Source organism: Bufo gargarizans, chromosome 5 (genome assembly GCF_014858855.1).
Source record: "Bufo gargarizans isolate SCDJY-AF-19 chromosome 5, ASM1485885v1, whole genome shotgun sequence".
In the NCBI taxonomy this organism is placed as follows: Eukaryota; Metazoa; Chordata; class Amphibia; order Anura; family Bufonidae; genus Bufo; species Bufo gargarizans.
The window spans coordinates 88,494,968-88,517,204 of NC_058084.1; the positions used below are offsets into that span (position 1 = coordinate 88,494,968).

At 45.9% G+C, this 22,237-nt stretch overlaps 1 protein-coding gene and 1 non-coding gene across 2 annotated transcripts; both read right to left on the minus strand.

Moving 5' to 3' along the window:
- Window positions 1-1,583: 1,583 nt before the first annotated feature.
- RPL30 (ribosomal protein L30) lies at window positions 1,584-7,354 on the minus strand. Its single transcript, XM_044295725.1, has 5 exons — window positions 7,250-7,354; window positions 7,080-7,124; window positions 5,250-5,395; window positions 4,119-4,249; window positions 1,584-1,680 (listed from the first exon to the last, which is right to left on the minus strand). The coding sequence occupies exons 2-5, from the start codon at window positions 7,098-7,100 to the stop codon at window positions 1,628-1,630; spliced, it is 351 nt and encodes a 116-aa protein (XP_044151660.1). The 5' UTR covers window positions 7,101-7,124; window positions 7,250-7,354; the 3' UTR covers window positions 1,584-1,627.
- Window positions 3,942-4,074, minus strand: LOC122939749. The gene has a single exon (XR_006390169.1). It is a non-coding gene; the product is annotated as a small nucleolar RNA SNORA72 (small nucleolar RNA).
- Window positions 7,355-22,237: the final 14,883 nt, after the last annotated feature.

The window sequence follows — 22,237 nt, forward strand, 5'->3', positions numbered from 1 at the left end:
ACTGAACTGGCAGCCCATTGTAGAAATGCCTATTCTTGTACGCGAAACGGACAAGAATAGGACATGTTATTTTTTTTTGCGGGGCTACGTAACGGAGCAACGGAGGCGGACAGCACACTGAGTGCTGTCTGCATCTTTTGCAGCCCCATTGAAGTGAATGGGTCCGCACCCGAGCTGCAAAAACTGCGGCTCAGATGCAGACCAAAACCACGGTCGTGTGCATGAGGCCTCACTTGAGCAATTTCATCACTGCTCATCCCCAAATAAAACAGTTAACTGTATAACAGCAATCTTCTACAGTTCACATCTGTGGTAGTTTCAGAAATTTGGTCCAGCCAGTTTTGCAGAAACAGTATTAAAGGGCTGAAATGTAATTTTTTTCCAGGCTTGCAATCAGACAAAGTACCCGACTGCTCATATTTGCCTCTTTCCCCATTATATACAAATTCAAGGGCCAATGAAGACCCTCATGGAAATATCACACAGGCCACATCAAGAGCTGAATATTTAGAGCCAAGAGTGGATCAGACAGCAAGTAGAAAGCATGTTGTCTTGATGGAATCCAGTCCCATTACAAAACCATATAATGCACATGAATACAGCGTTAAAGGGGTCGTCTCACGTCAGCAAATGACCTTTATCATGTAGAGAAAGTTAATACAAGACACTAATGTATTGTGAAATGTCCATATTGCCTCCTTTGCTGTCTGGATTTATTTTTCACATTATCCAGGGGTTACAACCACCACTGCAGCAGAGATGCGAGGCGGCCAGGACCTGCTGTGCATGTGTGCACGTCCTGGACATCACTGCTGCTGGATTACAGGGTGGTTGTATCCCCTGGAAATGCAGTGTGTAATCTGTTGGAAAAATGAATCCAGACAGCGAAAGAGGCAATATGGAGAATCACGATACATTAGTAAGTGCCTTGTATTAACTCTGTCTACATGATAAATGCTATTTGCTACTTCTCCAACCCTTTGTAGCTGAGCTCTGTTTATCTCAAACAAAGAGGGACATTTATCAAAACTGATGCAAAGTAAAACTGGATTAGGTGCCCAGAGCAACCAGATTTAAAAAAGGATCAAGGAGCTAAAAAATGAAAGGTGGAAGCAGATCGGTTTATTTGGGCAACTAAACCAGTTTCACTTTTCAGCAGTTTTAATAAATCTCCACCAAAATCCCTTTCCCTCAGTAAGGCCCTTTTTCCTTTTTACATGTTAGTGAGTCACATACACGTGCTGTCCGTGTTCTCCATGTACCAACTGATTTTAATGAATGTATTCACACACTGATTTTCCACTGAACGCGGGTCAGCGGAGACACCACAGAGATATGCACTTTTTGTCGGTGATGCATCAGTGTTCTGGACCATTGGTAAGACATGCTCTGGAAACTAGGTTTTAAGCCTAGCGGTGTAAGTGGCATATGAATGACAGACCATTCCTGGATGAACCACTGACCATCTAGTCATGGATGTCAGAGATTTGTGAAAGAGGCCTAATTGGGGTTCCCAACACTGGACCAATCGGACACAACTGGTGATCTTGTCAGACCATTATAAGTGATGAAATACATGAGACTTTCCTGGGAAACCAGTCATTTATTAACAGTTTGGTGTACAAATTTACTTCTCACTGGGCTGCTGTTCAGGCATGCTTCTAATGATATCAGAGTCACCTGCAAGACAGAAATTTGAGGTGTTAAAAAAAAAAAAAAAAGGCACAAGGCATTTACTCTCTAATACAACAGAAACAGAAAGGCACAGAAAATATTCATTACACTTTATCAATATCCCTGAAATATGCCACACACATACTAAAACATGTTCATTCTACAAATGCAGACTTTGTAACTGATGATCGGTGGGGGTCCAACACTCAGAACCCCCGTCCGCCGATCAGCTTTTTGAAAAGACCCCGTAGCTCGCAATAGCGCCACAACCTTCTTGCAGCTTTCCCTAGACGATGAGACATCATGTTCATCGGTCACATGGCCTGGGCGCAGCTCAGCCACATCGAAGTGAGTTGGGATGAGCAGCAATACCAAGCACGGCCGCTATACAATGTACAGCGCTGTGATTGGTGAGAAGGGAAAAGACCTCGGCGCTTACAGGAGCATGGCTGCCTTCTCAAACAGCTGATCAGAGAGGGTCCTGGGTGTCGGACCCCCACCATCAGATACTGATAACCTATCCAGTCACACTACGCCCATATATCTGGTCTTCTGTAGCTCACTATTCAACATTGCTGTAAAATACAGACACCGGAAGATGAAAATCTTATTAGGGGCGGTTCAACCAGGGTGGTTTCACGCCGTTTGTCCCCCAAATAAACAGATTTTTTTTTTCCCCCACTAATGCTGGCCAACAGGAAAGTAAAAAATGCCTGACAAACACGTTTTTCTATATGCGTTTTAAGACCAGTACCAACACCCTCAAATATTCCCATCTCAAGCTTTTATGGCCAAGATCTGAATATGTTTGTATACAGTAGCCAAAAGGTGGCAGGGGTTATATATATCTTGGGAGTTGTAGTTTTACCACAGCTGGAGTGCCAAGGTTAGCCATCACTGATCTATCCTGGAGGATACTTGAGTTCTGAACAACCCCTTTAATAAGGCTGGTCACTTCGTGCCAATTAAGGCTACTTCCACATCAGCATTGTTGCTGGATCCGGCAGGGTTCAGCAAAAACGCTCCCGTTACTGATAATACAACCATCTGCATCCGTTCTGAACGGAACCGGTTGTATTATCTGTAACATTGCCAAGACAGATCCGTCATGAACTCTATTGAAAGAGAATGGGGGATGGACCAGTTTTCTATTGCGTCAGAAAACGGATCCGTCCCCATTGACTTGCATTGGGGGGTCATGCTGGATCCGTCTTGCTCCACATCCCAGGACGGTGCGGTTTGCTCTCCGGTATGAGAATGGAACAGAATTAGTGTTGAGCGAATTTGTGTTTTAAGTTCGGGATCAGGTTATCGAAGAATCGCGTTATGGATTCCGCTACCGCAGACCCGAACTTTAGACGCCGAACTTAAAACACAAGTTCGCTCAACACTAAACAGAATGCATTTTGGAGCACTACGTTCTGTCCTCATTGACAAAGAAAGGGGACAAAACAGAAGCGTTTTGTCCCTGTATTGAGACGGATCTCAATACCGGAAAATATTAACGCTAGTGTGAAAGTAGCCATCTATAAAACTTCAGAAATTTGCGTATGTTCACAGCAGTGGTCCATTCAAATGTCTGCCACGTCTGATATGGAAAAAGATTCTGCAACTGAAAACCTGTCCTATTTCTCTCAGTGGGATTGTTTCTGCAGTGAACACATGTATTCTAAAAGCCCTGTTCAGATGAATGGGACAGTAGCAGATTTTTCTGCAACAAGCCTACAGCTTCTGGACATCATTGGTCACACGACTGTGCTGGGACTGGGAAACGTGGCCCATGTGCCGGCTGCAACTCCCAGACCAACCACGGCTCCCCTGACCCAAACTTACCTCATCATAGTGATTTATCATACAGTCAGCAGAGCACAATAGACCGGTGATCAGATAGAAACTGACCATCATAAATCACTGATACAGTCAGTTCAGGTCAGGGAAGCCACGGTCAGTTTGGGAGACATGGGCCGCATTTGCCAGAGTGAGCACAGTCGTGTGAATCGGCCCTAAGGTGGCTTTCAGCTAGCTTAGTTTCGTGCTTTACTTCACTGTCAATAGTGTAGAGGCTGCCCCGTGGTAACGTACAGAACATGGAAACTGACAGCAATATGAAGAGCAAATACCACTGCAGATTAAAAAAAATTCAAAAAAGCTATGCAGGAAGGCCAAAATGTTATAAGGAAGGTCACAAAATACCAACAGGAAAGAAAACTTTATGTGACAACGTCCAGCCCCTTAACTGTGCAGATGCTGCTGTGTGCACAGAGCCATAATGTAACTAGCCTTTTAGAATCAGTACTGCTTAATAGACCAGTACCGACGACACAGACCAGTGTTCCTCTAGCGAACGTCTAGCCCGGTAGTGATCACTGACAAATCAATCCGGCGAGAATATATTCGCACACATAACCCCCCCCCTATGAATGAAGGCACTGTACTGTGCTTACCTGGATCAATGATAGCCAGTGTGCACACTCTGTAGTATTTACCGCAGGCTGTGCCAAGCTCAATGTTGTTGCCACTGTAGTGGTGGACTCCGGTCTTGGCCAACATGGCATAGTATTCAATCTCTGATTTTCTGTGGAAAATAAAAATAAAGTTAAACTTTCGCATGTTCAAAAGAACAGTTTAAACTGACACCAGGGTGTGTTGCATTTTATTCGTGCAACTTCAGGGCTATATTTTAAAATTAGTGGCTACTTGTAACCGTTTTGTTAGGAGACTTTCACATCTGTGACATGAATTCCGGCAGAAAACAGCCTACCGGAATTCCTGGGATCTGGCAGTGCCAGATGCAAAGAGAATGCCCGCAGATCCCATTAATATAATGGGGTCCAGTGGAGATCTGGACACATTCTGGCAAAAATGTCGATTCGGCTGAAAACAAACCGCTGCATACTGTGGATTGTGTTTGGCGAATTCCCAGCATTCTCTGCCGGATCTCTGTGCCACAGATGTGTGCCTTAGTACTCAAGCCTCTAAGAGGGAGGGAAGACGTATCAGCATCTGTTTTCATTGTGAGGGATGGACAACCGCTGCAGCCAGTCTCAGGCCACAGCGGTGACCTGCTTCCCTCGTGTCTGGACAGCTGGTCACCACTGCAGTCTGCAATTGACTTTGCTTTACTTACATAAAATGCAGCATTTTTGTGTGCGGCTTGGGAAACTAAACATGCCGGATCCGGCACCAAAAACCATATAAGTCAATTGTGCCACACAGAACAGTTTTCTTGGGACACGAAAAAAAACGGATCCGGCACCCATTGACTTACAGTGGTTTTAGTAACAGATTCGGTATGTTCAATTTAATACTACCAGATCCGCTCTGAACGGATGCAGACATTTGTATTATTCAAACAGATGCGTTTTGCTGCGGTTTTAAGATGCCCTGCCGGACCTCAAAACCGGACAGCAAAAAATGCATATGTGAAAGTAGCCTAATTGCTGGGACTCCCAGGGGTCGGACTCACTGCGATCAAACACTTATCGACTATTCTGTGCACAGCTGATAACTGCAGTTCGTGAGAAAACCCGTCACGTGGATCTAAAGGACAAGAGAACAGTCCGTTCTCAACTCACCTCAGAGCCGGGCAGTTGTTGGCAAGAATGACAAGTTTGGCCTTGCCCTCCCGGATCCTCTTCAGAGTCTGCTTGTACCCAAGGACATACTTGCCGCTTTTCATCACAAGCTGAAGCCTTGAGTTAATAGACTCCAGGGACTTTTTCTATGAGAGAAATATAAAATATATTGAGCCCAAGAAGGCACCACACAGAACACTGGAGAGCAATGCCTGCCTCCGCTCATTGTCGTCTTTTGTGCATCAAGATAATGCAGAGAGCAACAGCGCTCGTCAGCATCACCGGTAACCGCAGGATGGCGATGTGGGTGCCACCAGTAGGGCTCGTCACACACAAACTGAATTCTGCGCTAAACAAAATGTATGAACGGTGTTTTTGTAAAAACTTTTTTTCCTATAGAGAAAAAGGAAAAACTTGAAAAATGCCACTGTTTCAACATGTAAGAAAAAAAAAGTGCTGAAACCACCATTAAAACGCTACATGTGATATGTATGGATAAACACTGCCGTGGCTCAATCGCTCATTGAGACGGCCATATGCTGTCCGCAAAAATCCAATTTTGCAGATTAGATGCTGACCCATCCACTTTTATGGGGCCCCTTTCTTCTGTTCTACAGCTCCACAAAACAAATGAAACAAGTCCCATACTTGTCAGTGACAATCAGGAGGTGGCCACTTTGAAGTTTACGGATCCACAAAAAATACAGAATGCAATCCGTTTTCTTGCAGACTTAACTGTCCGCAAAAAAAAAAAAATCCACATTTCTGCGGACATTATACGGCCGTCTGAACGAGCCCTTAGCAAACCCAGAAGTCTAACTTTATTTCAGTCAGCATGAGGAGTGTTCCCAAACCATCCCAGCTCTGCTGCATCTGTGTTCATCTGAAATGTAGTCAAAGCCATTAATGAAGAATCCTCTGCCCCCTGGTACACAGCGACCCCCTGACTGTAACCCAAGAACTGAGATCTTATGTCCAAAACTGCACCATGGCCACGCAAGAAAATTAGACAAACGGGCGCCCACGTCTGCCATCCAGCACAGCGTTCAGGTGATTTCCAAGAGCATCACTTTTTTCACACCCAAATCTGACTAATGTTTTATCCCCCCCCCCCCCGGCTGCTTTTAAAGGGGTTGGCTCTGACACCGATGGCTAGGATAGACCACCAATGCCAGAGAGGTACGGGTCACATGCTTGGCGGTTTTCGGAAGTCCCATTGCAGTGCATGTAGAGCACACAGACACCCCCCTCCGTTCACAGCTGTAAGACTGTCGGACTTAGATGAGTGGAACGCCCACAGAGGTGAAAGGAGCGTGGCCTCTCAGCTGCTCAGGTCTGGAGATAGAAGCAGACCCCAGAGATGGGACACTGACAGCGTATCCTAGCGATATGCCCCTCTAAGGCCGCATTCACACTGATGAGCATATGGAATAGGCCCCCAGTAGCGGGATGTCATGTCTTGCTGCGGTACGGGGAGAATCCATGTGCAACAAACTGGGAATTCAAGTGTCTGCACCAGATTTTTCCACATGATAACATGGCGATGTGAACAGCGTCCAAGAGTGCAATGGAAATGGCTGTTTAATATGGGGCCACCTGTAGACACAACAGGTAAATCCCTCTCATTATCAGTATTACTACCCCCAGCAGGCATATGACAGGCACTGCTCCTCCCATGTGGACAGCGGGCTCTGTACTGACGTGTGACGCAGAGAACGGTCCGCGAGTGACCCGTGCCGGGCTCCACTACTGCCGGGAGGCACGGACAGGCCCACAGCGGGCAGCCCGGAGCCGGCCGCCCCTCCACGTGAGACATGAGGCCGCACTCACCGTCTTCTTGGCGGCCACCATGATTGCTGCGCGGGGATCCCGGACCTGTACAGGAGAGGAAAACACACGGTGAGGCGGCGGTCACTCTGCTCTACAGTCCCCAGCTAAAACCGGCCACCCTCGGACCCCGAAATGAGTGCAATCCGCCGATAATCCGGAGCCCCACTCACCAGAGGTCTAGCTCCAAGATGGCCGGGGACCGAGAAAGGAAGGAGCTCCCACAATGCAACGCTTTTGCTAAAGGGACCGCCCGTGTAACACTGCGAGGAGGGGCGGGGCTTGCTAGGACGCAGGGGGAATTGGAACGCAACGCTACGGGACGGAAGAAAGGACAAGAGTAGATCGCGAATTTTGTGGGGACGCAATACACTAACTGCAATCATTTGAGCGGTGCTTGCTATACTAATACATGTGTGTGCACAGTTCTGCAGCAGCAGCTCCTAGAACTCGGCATTGCCCCAGTCCTCTGTTATTCCTCCTTAAAGGGAACCTGTCACCGGGATTTTGTGTATAGAGCTCAGGACATGGGTTGCTAGATGGCCGCTAGCACATCCGCTATACCCAGTCCCCATAGCTCTGTGTGCTTTTATTGTGTAAAGAAACCCGATTTGATACATATGCAAATTACCCTGAGATGAGTCCTGTACGTGAGATGAGTCCAGCATGAAGGAGCCCAGCACCGCCCCGCATTCTCAGAATCTCTTTCTTGCTCCCCGACGTCAGAAAGCCAGAGCGCCGTAATCTAACGATGCGCGAGATAGCGCATGCGCAGTGTCGTCATAGTGTTCCTTCCCTGTGCTGGCATCAGCCTCAGGGAAAGAACTGCACATGCGCTAGCTCGCGCATCGCGAGATTACAGCGCTCTGGCTTTCTGACGTCGAAGAGCAAGAAGGAGATTCGGAGGACATGGGGCGGTGCTGGGGTCCTTCACGCTGGACTCATCTCAAGTACAGGACTCATCTCAGGGTAATTTGCATATGTATCAAATATGCGGGCACATATGAACATTTATAAGCATTTATTGCAGCCACATAAAAATGAATGGGTCCACATCCGAAATGCAAAAAATGCAGATCGGATGCGGACCAAAAATACGGTCGTGTGAATGGGGCCTAACCTATACTGATCCTAGGGTGTACACCAGGCTGGGAATCCATCAGGGCAGCCACTATTAAAGGGGTTCTTTTACCATACAGAATACCATCCAAAATCCAAGCTGATTTTGCCGGGCAGCCTTGTCTGGCCAGACATTATCCCATTTGTATAACTTGGAAGATCCTTTTTGGGGTAGTTTATGAAGTCCTGTACACCAGTTTTTAAGCATATGCTTTTTTTTAAAAAAAGTGGGTGTGAATGTGGTTGCGGTTAGCCGGAATTAAGAAATGTGACATTCAACAGATTATACAACGTGGATGAAGAGGGAGGCAAAACCAGTCTCAGGCAATCTACTACCGATAAGGTACTGTTCACATGTGCATTGCAGGCTGTAGTAACCATGGAAACAGTGGCGTACTTACCATGGAGGTAGATCACACCACTGCTATGGGGACCAGTGTGAACTCCTTTAGCTTCCTGACATGAAGCCACAGCATTTTCCTGCAGCCACCACTAGGGGGAGCTTAGTGCAAAGAGATTTTACAGCCGCTGTTGAGTTCAATGGCAGCTATATAAATTCCTATGCATGGAGCTCCCCCTAGTGGTGGCCAAAGGACAACATTTTTATCATGTACTGAAGGGATGCAGGAAGCATAGAGGTGTTTATGGGGGACGTTTCTCAGTGCTTTAAATACGTTACAAACATACATAACTCCTATAAACTACACTCGTTCACACATCTAATCGCCCAATACCATTTACCAAAAACAGATTTCTATAAATATATACAAATAAACACTCTGTCACTCAATTACTACTAGACAAACCATTTTTTTTTGTTTTCTATTCTTTTCTTACTCAGAAACCTAAAGTTAAAGGTGTTTCTAGTTTTTATAAAGATTTTACTACTTTTATTGACAACACGAAAGCCATGTACACCTCAAAATGGGAATTTGGGGGACTTCCGGTTCGGGTGCTGCCATGTGAGAACGCAAAGGAAAGAGCTCCTCCGCAGCACTGATCGAACGAGCGACTTATCAGTGAGCCTACATAGCATTCTCTCCCCCGACATCGGGACGCAACACCGGGAGATCTCACTCGCTGCACACGGAGCGATACTTACTTCGCAGTGGCCATAAATCGGTGGGATCTCAGCGCTCGACTTCCCCCCGCACCTCACAGCCTACCAATATGGCAGGGACATCACCCCTCCTGCTTCAGGATGACGGCTCTCAAGATCCGGAACCTTTTTACGGGGAGCCAGATGTACTGGATTATAAGCGACCAGCCATTGAAGTGGCATTACGCATAACCCCGGATATCAAAAAGACTCTGGAGATCACCATCCAGTCCCCCCGGAATGCATTGCAGGAGGAAGTAGGTCAAACCAGCCAAAAGGTGGGAGAACTTGAGCAAGAGATAAATTTGCTTTGTGCCACCGCGGCAGAAGTAGCGACCACTATGCAAACCCAGCAACGGTTTATTGATTAAATGCGCAGTAAAGTGGGGGATCTTGAAAACAGGTCCCACAGCAACAATCTGCGGATGGTGGGACTGCCAGAGAGTATCCGGCCTCCAGAATTACTTGAAATATGTGAGAAGGAGCTGCCAGAGGCTTTGGGCCTTAACTTTTTCTGCAGGGTAGAAAAAGCACACCGAGTGGGGCCAGACACCTTGACGAGACACAGTTCCTGCTCTGCCCCAACTCCTTCTTTCCTCCGAGAGAGACCTCGCCAAGTTATAATGCGTCTGCTGGACTTTAATGACAAGGTAGCCATGATGCGAGCCTTCCGGAGAAGACATCGCCCGATATCTATCAGAGACTACACAGTCATGTTATTTGAAGATTACTCGGCGGAGGTAGTGAAAAAGCGCAAAGCTTTCAGCCCTATCTGCACTAAGCTATACCAAGGAAATATTCGGTTCCAGCTCCTGTACCCAGTTATTTTAAAAGGTCTATCATCAGGAGAAGGTTCTTACTTATGAGTCCTCTGCGGAAGTGGAGACGGCCTTGGAATCCATCATCTTCAGGAGTGCCTCCACTCCAGCGTCCTCTTCGCCACGATCCTGTGGACATTCGCAAGAGAGGAAAACCGGTCGACAGCGCAGGGGTCGCTCAGAAAGACGATCGGCAGGAAGATCAAGAAGCATCAGACGACTGACTCCGCAATCGGCGGGAAGATACGGATAGTTGCAGACCGCCAAACCCTCTTAGAAGGCTGAGTGAGACTCTAACTTACCTGGCGCCATGCATGGAGGAATCTCCGTAGGCCTAGTTATATATATGTGTTTTAAGTTAGTTCATGGGGGCATTAAGGAGATTATAAGTTTGTGCATTTAGCGTGAAGTTATGGGGGTTATGACATGCGGATATGTTTCAGTGCCTGCAGTTTAGAGCTATCTCTGGCAGAAAAAAGAGAAGTCCCTAGCTTAGCACCGGGAAGTGTATACTTACCATTCTTACTTCCACATATGGTGTAGCACTAGTTTTAACTCAGCTATTACATAAGAGTTAAATTGTTGATTATTGTTCTTCCCTCCCTTTCTCCTTTTCCTTACTTCCCATACTTTCTTGACCCTCTCATCGTGTGTCATTGGACACTACCAAGCCAGAACAGTGATGCATATACTAAGGGCGTCGTTCTCCATTCTACATCACTTGAAACGTCTACGTCCTGAAATTGTTCTCCTCCAGGAGACTCATCTAGTCAAAGAGGATTTTTTCTGGATGCAGTAGTTCTGGGTTGGTAGAGTCTATGAAGTGGACGCAAAGCTGGAGTGATGATTTCACTCCCAAAAACTTTTTCTGGGGGTAGTTCTTTCTGAGTCATATGAGGAGGGCGGTAGATGGCCTAGATTGACCCTAGAATTTGAAGGTGTAAAGTATAGCATACATAACATATATGCACCTAATATGGAAAATAAAACCTTCACCAGTTTAGAAAATAGGTTACTATCAGATGAAATCCCCAATAAGATAGGAGGAGATTTCAATTCAGTTGTCTCGACTAATGAGGATCGTTTGAGAGAAGATAGGTCAGTAATTAATCCCACGTTCTTACTACTCCTCATGTCTGGTATTTCAGACATATGGAGATCTCTTCACCCAGATGATAGAGAATACACACATTTTTCTCATGTGCACCAGTCATGGTCCCACATTGATTATTTGCTGCCTAGCACAAACTTGGAGGGTAGAGTGTTCAGTGCGGAGATCCATGATTTGGTGATCTCAGATCATTTACCTATATCTATTTACTTGCAGAACACACATCCCAGGGGAACGGATTTTATCTGGCGCTTTCCTTCCTTCTTGGCCAAAGATGATAACTTCCAGGATATCTTAAAAAGGTTGGTGGTTGGAGTTCCAAGATGACAATCCCCCACATGCATCAGATGTCTCTACATATTGGTATGCGGCAAAAGTGGTTTTGAGGGGTAAGATTATAGGGTATATTGGTAACCTGTGCAAAACAATATCTAAACAACATTTAGCGGCCAGTAAATCCCTGAGAGAAGCTTATACAACATTTCTAAAATCAGCTTCCTTAACAGATAAAGATAATTGGATTAGGGCCAGAAGTGATTATGAATTATGGGTGGACAGGAGAGAGGCAATATATAGGTCAGCTTTCCAAACAGACCCCTTCCGTTTCGGAAATAAGTCAGGACGCATGTCTTTACAAGATACCAAGGGAATGATACACACAAACCCCTAGGCTATCAATAGCCTCTTGGGAGAATTTTATGCCGGCTTATATAGTGACTCTCCAAGTGGAACTGAAGCAGGTAAAACCATCCATTAATATGCCGTTCCTAGATGCGGCTCAACAGGAAAGCTTAAATTCAAAAATTACGGAGGGAGAAATACTAGCCACCATTAAATCACTGCATAATGGCAAAGCCCCGGACCTGACGGGTTCTCAGGGGAGTTCTATAAAGTGTTGCAAGCCCAAATATCCCCTACTTTAACCACATACTTGTCACGGACGGTGTACAGGAAACAAGGCAAAGCAACATGTATAAACGACTCGCTGGATCCAAAAACTAAGGAACCAAGGGAGACCCCTGCAGAAGACCTGGCACTTTCCCTGGCTGCTCAGCCTATGCAAAGATCCGAATGGTGGAGGTTTGCATATCCACGAACCTTGACTATGAAGCCCTGAGCACCCTACAATAGTGAGGGGACACGACCACCGGCTCCCTACACAAGATACGGAGGGAGTCAGGGTCACCTGGGATCCAGCAAACAGAAAATAACAGATAAAGGTACAACACTTAGCTTTGAAGCAAACAGGAGGACAGAGTCAGCGTGCACACACACTCCAGGAAGTAGTATAAGCCGCCCAGAAAAGCCTTCTGGGGGAGAATTTAAAGGGAAGCAATTAGTCCAACACATGACAGCTGAGAGAGGCTAACGAGAGGAGGAGCTGAATACCACAACACAGAAACTCAAGGAGGAGGTTCTGAAAGGCCTCTGTCAGAGCTTCTCAGCTGTCTGGTTGTGACAGTACCCCTCCCTCTACGAGTGGACTCCGGACACTCAGAACCCACCTTCTCAGGATGGGACCTATGGAAAGCCCTAATGAGACGAGAGGCTTTAATGTCCGTCACTGGGACCCACATCCTCTCCTCAGGACCATACCCCTCCCACTGAACAAGGTACTGAAGAGAACCGCGGACAAGACGAGAATCCACAATCCTAGAGACCTGAAATTCAAGATTCCCATCAACCATAATCGGAGGAGGAGGCAAAGGCGAGGGTACAATGGGTTGAACATAAGGTTTCAATAAGGACTTATGAAAAACATTATGGATCTTCCAAGTCTGAGGAAGATCAAGACGGTATGCAACAGGATTGATGACAGACAGGATTTTGTAAGGCCCAATAAACCTAGGACCCAACTTCCAGGAGGGAACCTTCAATTTGATATTCTTGGTAGACAACCACACCAGATCACCAACATTCAGGTCCGGACCAAGCACACGTCTCTTATCAGCCACACGCTTATATCTCTCACTCATGCTCTTTAGATTATCTTAAATCTTTTGCCAAATAGATGACAAAGACGAGGAGAATCTGTCCTCATCAGGTAAACCAGAAGACCCCTCTCCCGAGAAAGTCCCAAACTGTGGATGAAACCCATATGCACCAAAAAATGGTGACTTATCAGAGGACTCCTGACGACGGTTATTTAAAGCAAACTCAGCAAGGGACAAAAAAGAACACCAATCCTCTTGATTCTCCGCCACAAAACAACGCAGATATGTCTCCAGATTCTGATTGACGCGCTCTGTCTGGCCATTCGACTGCGGGTGGAAAGCAGAAGAGAATGACAACCGAACTCCCAAGCGAGAACAGAAAGCCTTCCAGAATCTGGAAACAAACTGCGTGCCCCTATCAGAGACTATGTCTGAAGGAATACCGTGCAATTTGACAATGTGATCAACAAATGCCTGCGCCAGCATCTTAGCATTGGGCAAACCAGGAAAAGGGATGAAATGCACCATTTTGCTAAAACGGTCCACCACCACCAGAATCACAGTCTTCCCTGAGGAACGAGGCAGGTCCGTTATAAAGTCCATGGACAGATGTGTCCAAGGACGGGAAGGAATGGGTAAGGGAAGGAGAGGACCTGATGGCCGTGAATGAGGGACTTTGGCACGAGCGCAAGTCTCGCAGGCTGCCACAAAACCCTCAACCGACTTACGAAGCGCAGGCCACCAGAATCTCCGAGCGATGAGATCCAGTGTGGCTCTTACCCCCGGGTGCCCAGCAAGGACCGTATCGTGGTGTTCTTTAAAAATCTTGTGTCTTAAAGCGAGAGGCACAAACAACCTCCCAGGAGGACAAAGATCAGGAGCCTCTGACTGGGCTGCCTGCACCTCTGCCTCCAATTCAGGAAAAAGAGCAGAGACCACCACACCTTCAGCCAAAATGGGACCCGGGTCTTCAAAATTCCCGCCTCCCGGAAAACAACGTGACAGGGCATCTGCCTTCACATTCTTAACTCCAGGGCGGAACGTGACAACAAAATTAAACCTAGAAAAGAACAACGACCATCTGGCCTGTCTCGGGTTCAGACGCTTGGCTGACTCCAAGTAGGCCAGATTTTTATGGTCAGTAAATACGGTAATAGGGTGTCTGGCTCCCTCTAGCCAATGGCGCCATTCCTCAAAAGCCAACTTGATGGCCAACAATTCCCTATCTCCCACATCGTAATTTCTCTCTGCGGAGGAGAGTTTTCTTGAGAAAAAAGCACACGGTCGCCAATTGGCAGGAGAGGAACCCTGAGACAAGACCGCCCCCACACCCACCTCAGAAGCATCAACCTCAACTATGAAGGGTAAAGAAACATCAGGTTGCACCAAGATGGGAGCGGAAGCAAAACTCTCCTTGATATCAGAAAAAGCCTTACGCGCCTCTACTGACCAAGAAGAAAAATCTACCCCCTTTCTGGTCATATCAGTGAGTGGTTTAACAATAGAAGAATAATTCAAAATGAACTTCCTGTAATAATTGGCAAAGCCCAAAAAACGCATCAGCGCCTTTTGATTCTCAGGAAGCTCCCACTCAAGCACAGCGCGGACCTTCTCTGGGTCCATGCGAAAACCAGAAGCGGAGAGAAGAAACCCCAGAAATTGAATTTCTGGAACCGCAAACACACATTTTTCCAGTTTCGCATATAATTTATTCTCCCGCAGGATGAGCAAGACCTGACGTAAATGTTCCTTATGAGTTTTGAAATCGGGAGAAAAAATCAAAATGTCATCCAAATACACCAATACAAATTTTCCCATCAAATGATAAAAAATGCTGTTCACGAAGTGCTGAAAAACGGCTGGGGCATTCATCAAACCAAAAGGCATAACCAAATTTTCAAAATGGCCCTCAGGGGTATTGAAGGCCGTCTTCCATTCGTCCCCTTCTCTGACCCTGACCAGGTTGTATGCCCCTCTTAAATCCAATTTGGAAAAGAGTTTAGCCCCAACAACCTGGTTAAATAGGTCCGGGATCAGAGGAAGCGGATAAGGGTCACGAATTGTGATATTGTTCAGCTCCCTGAAATCCAGACAAGGTCTTAAAGAACCATCTTTTTTCTTAACAAAGAAAAAACCAGCGGCAACAGGTGACTTCGAGGGTCGTATGTGTCCCTTTCTCAGACTCTCAGAGATATAAGCACGCATAGCGATCCTCTCAGGTTGGGAAAGATTGTATAAACGAGATTTAGGCAGCTTGGCGTCTGGGATGAGATTAATAGGGCAATCGTACTCCCTGTGCGGGGGCAAATCCTGAACTCCACTCTCAGAGAAGACATCCGAAAATTCAGAGAGAAAAGATGGTACAGTCTTAGTAGCAACCTCAGAAACAGATGTCATGAGGCAATTCTCTCTGCAAAAGTCACTCCAACCATTTATTTGCCTCGCTTGCCAATCAATGGTGGGGTTATGCTTAGTGAGCCAGGGCAGCCCCAACACCAGAGGGGTGGGTAAACCGCTAAGGACGAAACATGACACATCCTCAACATGAGCATCACTCACAATTAAACGGATATTGTGAACTATGCCCTTTAATGATTTCTGAGAAAGTGGAGCGGAATCGATAGCAAAAACAGGAATATCCTTTCCCAAAGTGCGCACCTGGAAACCATGAGTTATCGCAAATTGATTATCAATGAGATTAACCGCTGCTCCACTATCAACAAAAATCTCACAAAAAATGTTCTTGCTCTCTAGCGCCACCCTAGCCGGCAGGACAAAACGGGAACTACAAGCAAATGGAAAACCTTCAATTTCCGCCTCAACCCTGCCAATAGTAACAGACGGAACATTTTTAAAAGATTTTTTCCTGTTTGTTTCTTTATTACTCCCAGAAAACTGCCTGAATCTCTTAGAGGGACAAATATTTGCCAAATGATTTATACCTCCACAACAAAAACAAACCCTCCCATGCGAGCTGAATCTTCTATTGTCAGAAGCAATCAACCCCAGCTGCATGGGCTCCTGCTCAGAAGGGGCTGACGGCGCCTGAGACCCCTGCGCACAGAACGGGACCGCTGCACTGTCCTGGGACTGAGTATGACAGGAAGGGGACATCTCTCCTCTCTCTCTAAGACGCCTGTCAATACGAACGGCCTGAGACATAGCAGAGTCCAAAGAAATAGGCCTCTCATGAAAGGCAAATGCATCTTTCAATCCCTCTGAAAGACCATGGCAAAATTGACTTCGGAGCGCAGCATCATTCCAATCAGTTTCAACTGCCCATCTCCGAAATTCTGAGCAGTATATTTCTGCGGATTGTTTACCCTGGCATAATAGACGTAGTTTAGACTCAGCCAGAGCAATACGATCCGGATCATCATATATCTGACCCAGGGCTAAAAAGAATTCATCCACTGAACGGAGAGGCCGTGCCCCCTCCGGCAGCGAAAAGGCCCAGGACTGAGCGTTACCCCTGAGCAGCGATATAATGATCCCCACCCTCCGCTCCTCATCACCAGAGGAGTGGGGAAGAAGGCGAAAATGGAGTTTGCAAGCCTCTCTAAAACGCACAAAATTCTCACTACCCCCGGAGAACGTATCCGGGAGCGAGATCTTAGGCTCAGAACAAACTCCATGAACGCAAGCTGAACCGGTCACTTGAAGCTGAGAAAAAGTCTTACGGAGATCAGCTACCTCCAATGAAAGACCCTGGAAGCGTTCAGCCAAAAGTGAAACCGGATCCATGCTTGAGACGGTTATGGCGGCTTATAATGTCGCGGACGGTGTACAGGAAACAAGGCAAAGCAACATGTATAAACGACTCGCTGGATCCAAAAACTAAGGAACCAAGGGAGACCCCTGCAGAAGACCTGGCACTTTCCCTGGCTGCTCAGCCTATGCAAAGATCCGAATGGTGGAGGTTTGCATATCCACGAACCTTGACTATAAAGCCCTGAGCACCCTACAATAGTGAGGGGACACGACCACCGGCTCCCTACACAAGATACGGAGGGAGTCAGGGTCACCTGGGATCCAGCAAACAGAAAATAACAGATAAAGGTACAACACTTAGCTTTGAAGCAAACAGGAGGACAGAGTCAGCGTGCACACACACTCCAGGAAGTAGTATAAGCCGCCCAGAAAAGCCTTCTGGGGGAGAATTTAAAGGGAAGCAATTAGTCCAACACATGACAGCTGAGAGAGGCTAACGAGAGGAGGAGCTGAATACCACAACACAGAAACTCAAGGAGGAGGTTCTGAAAGGCCTCTGTCAGAGCTTCTCAGCTGTCTGGTTGTGACAATACTTTAATCACCTTCTCCAATCTGGTGTCACGGATGTAGTAGGGGAGAACACCAAAAGACATTCAAGAAGGAAGGGGAAAGTCACTAGGCCTCACCGCTAGGGAAGGAAAAGGGTCACCACCTATAAAACCCTGCTCCTGGCCCTAACTCCTATCCGTATGGGCACCTCTCGATGGTAGAGATACCCATACCCGTAACCTAGAAAACCCTGGTAACCCTCAGATGCCCTAAAGATAATGACAGGGCAGAGACCACCTGTTCCTTCCCTGGTGAAGGAACTAGTGTCTCACTGAGGCCTAGTAAACAACCGGGGGGGGGAACAAAACACGACAAGCGGAACACTTAACTTCGGAGGATAGAGGGTGGACAGGACTTCCACACGAACCACACTCCGGGTCTCCCAAGACCAAATGAAGCTATCCCAAGCAAGGAGTGATGGGAAAAGTCAGACTAAATAGGGCGAGGTGAAGGTCACATGATCCACACCTGAACAGGAGGTGTCGACATAACAGCAACACACAAAGTCAAACCAAAAGAGGCTGTCAGATCACTAATGCGTAGAAAATCTTTCAGACCTTCTGGGACCTGTCACTGATGTGACATCTGGTGACTTCCCGAGACACTCCAAAATAGCCCACATAAAACTTATATTAAAGCCCCACAAAGATCCATCTGATCCTGGCTCTTATCGGCCCATATCTTTGATCAATCAAGATCTAAAAATCTTAACGAAGATATTGGCAGATAGGTTGGGGGCCTTGATGCCTGATTTGGTGGGACCCTCTCAGGTGGGATTTATCAAAGGAAGATCAGCAGTAGCAAACATCATAAAAGTGCTAGCTACCCTGGATTGGGTCGGACACCATGCCCACCCAGGAGAGTCCCCCATCTTACTAGCTTTAGATGCGGAGAAAGCTTTTGATTCAGAGAAATGGGATTGGCTGGAAGCGGTTTTAGACAAGTTCCAGATTACGGGTTCTTTTTGCACCTTTTTGAAAGGCTTGTATACAGATCCATTAGCTAGAGTACATACGGGAGGCTTTCTCTCCCCCACCTTCTCCTTATGCAAGGGGATGCGACAAGGGTGCCCCCTCTCCCCGCTACTCTTCGACCTAGCCCTAGAGCCTTTAGCAAGACTCCTGGAGGGGTCAGATATTTACTTGGGTATTAAAATTGGCAGAAAAGAAGTAAAATTAGTTCTGTATGCAGATGATTTGCTATTATTTATGTCAAATCCAGCCCAACACTTACGTCTCCTAATGGATTTAATGCGGACCTTTGGTTCTCTTTCAGGATACCAAATCCACTCCTCTAAAAGTGAAATTCTTGAACTACAAGCCAAAAACCCCCCTCAATTATGGCAGACTAATTGGTTCGCCCCCAATTCGGTCAAACAAAATATAACATATTTAGGGCTGAAGATAGGCAAACTTCCGAGCTCCCTATATCATTTAAACTACCCGCCTCTAATTAATACCATAGTGGCAGATTTGAACAGATGGCATTCTCTTCCATTGTCGTTCATGGGACGGTGTCACCTGATCAAAATGATGAGTTTTTTCAAGCTATTTTACCCTCTTCAAACCCTCCCGATTTTGTTGAAACACTCAGATGTGACCACACTTAACAAAGCCTTCACTAAATTCATATGGGTTGGAAAACGACCCTGAATATTCCTGCATAAACTGATGCTATGGAAGCCTGAAGGGGGAATAAAGTTCCCAAACATTAGGGGCTACAATATTATCTGCCTTATGAGACATATCTTAGACTGGCTACATGGGACAGACCATTTCTCTAACAGAGACTTAGAACAAAACCTAGTAGCTCCGTGGGGCCTGGTGTCATGCCTCCACTCCAATTTAGCTACTTTACCATCGGGAATAAAAAACTCAATACTAATAAGAGACACGGTAGTTGCGTGGAAAGTGGCAAGGAAAGCATTTTGGCTCCCTTTCTAAACATCCAAATGGATGCCACTATAGGATCACCCGGAGTTCCCTTAAGGAAGGCACAACGCATTTCTGGAGACATGGAAAATGAAAAGGATCACTAGGGCGGAGCATCTGATGCATGTGGAGGAAAGGAGATGGTTGTCCCCTGGGGAGTTGAAAGAAAGATTCTAACTACCAAATTCCTAATTTTTACATATCCTGCAAGTATTGAGATTTTGCGGATCTAGGATTTGTGACCTCTCTAAAGAAGCGGTTAAACATAACTTTGATGACATAGTAGAGAACTCCCCACATGAGGTGTCACTCTCTGGTCTTTACAGAGCCATGTCAGGGACCTTCACGAAGGCCTCTCCAGCTAAGCTTTTCCACACATAGGAAAAAATCACGGATGATGCGGACATCAGGGAGAAAATACTGGAGGGCTGGACCAAAGTCTGTTCTTGTGTGATCAATGAAGGGTGGCGGGTATAGTATTTTAGGATTATGCATAATGCGATATATGGCTTTAATTTCCCAGCTTCACCTAGCTTTCCAGATCGCATTACCCATTGTCCTAAATGCAAAGAATCCTATACGGATTTTTGGCATGGAATATGGACCTGTGCAAAGGTGACGAGATTTTGGAAAGACCTTATAGATCATATTAGGAAACACTGGAAGGTGGACCTCCCTATAGAACCCCAGGTGATGTTTTTTCAATATATTCACCTCCCAACGCCTCAATCTGTTCCCTTCTTCCTCCACTCGATCTTGTTGGTCGCGAAGAGGGTTCTGCTACAGCATTGGCTGTCTGACCTTATGCCTGGGATGCCGGACGTGATCTCACAACTAATAGTGCTACTACGACATGATCGATTGGAGGCGGAGAGGCACAAAGAGAGCTCAGCCACGAAGTTCTTCAAGAAATTATACATTTTCCTCATCACTCACTTTAGTCCCTCTGAAATTCAGGGGATGGTCAGTCCGTTCCGCTACACCTCTTGGTATCTTTCCTCCTCATTGAAAGGCACTTTAGGTGCCCTTAAGTTGTAAAATCACTATGTGTTTGATATGTGACTAGAATTATGCTACAGATGAGATGTCAATTGTTTTAACAATTATGTCAGAAAGTATTTTGATTGTCTTCCCTACCCCTTTCCTTTTTGTTTTCCCTTTGTTTTATGACATCTAAAACTACTTCAATAAAAATACCCAAAAAAATAAAATGGGAATTTGAACTAGTAACTTCTTATACTAGGAAGATTGCAAACTGCATTTAATTGGACTAACCAAGTGTCTAAAGGTTTGCATCACAGGGAACTGGCATGTAAAATGCTATTAAGATGGCACCTCACCCCAACTAAAATAAATCATACCAATCCAAATGATCCAGGTCTATGATGGAAGAAATGTGGAGCCCGTGGATCATACTTTCGTCTATTGTGGTCACGGCCGAAAACTCTACTATTCTGGAATACTAAATTCAAAATCTTAAACAAGTAAACAAGTTACTTCACACTGATTTATCACCATCACCGGACTTTACTTTATGTTTTCCTCAAAAATATCATATCCCTCCTAAAATCAAAACGGTCATTTCTCATATTATTTTAGCAGCCAGGAGCGCTATCGCAAGAAAATGGAAAAGTCTTGAAATACCTACAATCTCGGAAATTAGATCAAATTTGCCTTATAATCTCTAATGAGTCCTAATTTTCTCAGAAACGTTTCCCATTTGATGCCATCTTAAAAATTCCTGTGTGGACAAGGTAATCTCATATTCTAAAATATAACTTTTACTAGGTATGCCATAAAATAAATCAGTATAGTTAAAAACACAGAAAACCAGTGAAAAAAAATCAATAAACTGAACCGCTGTCAACACACCCTACTATTCGCCTGAGGAGGGAGCACAAATTAGTATGATACAGTCTTACCGCCTCCAGACGTGTAGATTGCAGATGGATGTAGAGGGTATTTACGGAGTATCCTTACAATGCAATGGCCAAGAATATTAAGGACGGGTGCTTTGCTTGCAGATACAATAAGCAACAATATACTAGTGACCCTGGTTACAATTCCCTCACAGCGATGCCAAGGAGGGGGACTCGTCAGGGGAATTAATTTAGTGAAGTTCAATATTAGAGTATCGCATCGACTTCTCAATAAGGGTGGACACAGTCCGGCAGTGGTCCCACTGTGTCTAGATGTAGGGAAGTGTCCCATACATCCTCCTGCCTTACCGTTGGACTGTGTCCACCCTTATTGAGAAGTCGATCCGATACTCTAATATTGAACTTCACTAAATTAATTCCCCTGACGAGTCCTACAATTTGGACGAAATGTGGCATGTAGGGATCTAGTGAGGGCAAGCATAGGGTTTAGGCCCCTAACTAGGGACAGGTTCCGTACGTGGTCGCCCCTATCGGGGTGGGTGCTCTGTGTCTGCTAGGCAGCCAATATACTAGCCCCGCTCCATGGCATCACTGTGAGGGAATTGTAACCAGGGTCACTAGTATATTGTTGCTTATTGTATCTGCAAGCAAAGCACCCGTCCTTAATATCCTTGGCCATTGCATTGTAAGGATACTCCGTAAATACCCTCTACATCCATCTGCAATCTACACGTCTGGAGGCGGTAAGATTGCATCATACTAATTTGTGCTCCCTCCTCAGGCGACTAGAGTGGATGACAGGCGAATAGTAGGGTGTGTTGACAGCGGTTCAGTTTATTTTCACTGGTTTTGGTGTTTTTAACTATACTGATTTATTTTATGGCATACCTAGTAATAGTTATATTTTAGAATATGAGATTACCTTGTCCACACACACATTTTTGAGATA

What these genes read in the sequence shown, in the direction of transcription:
- RPL30 (XM_044295725.1), bottom strand. Translation starts at nt 7,100, where the DNA reads ATGGTGGCCGCCAAGAAGACG. An exon ending in TGGTGGCCGCCAAGAAGACG is followed by an intron (nt 5,396 to 7,079) that starts GTGAGTGCGGCC and finishes TTTCTCTCATAG; the next exon opens with AAAAAGTCCCTGGAGTCTAT. An exon ending in AACAACTGCCCGGCTCTGAG is followed by an intron (nt 4,250 to 5,249) that starts GTGAGTTGAGAA and finishes TATTTTCCACAG; the next exon opens with AAAATCAGAGATTGAATACT.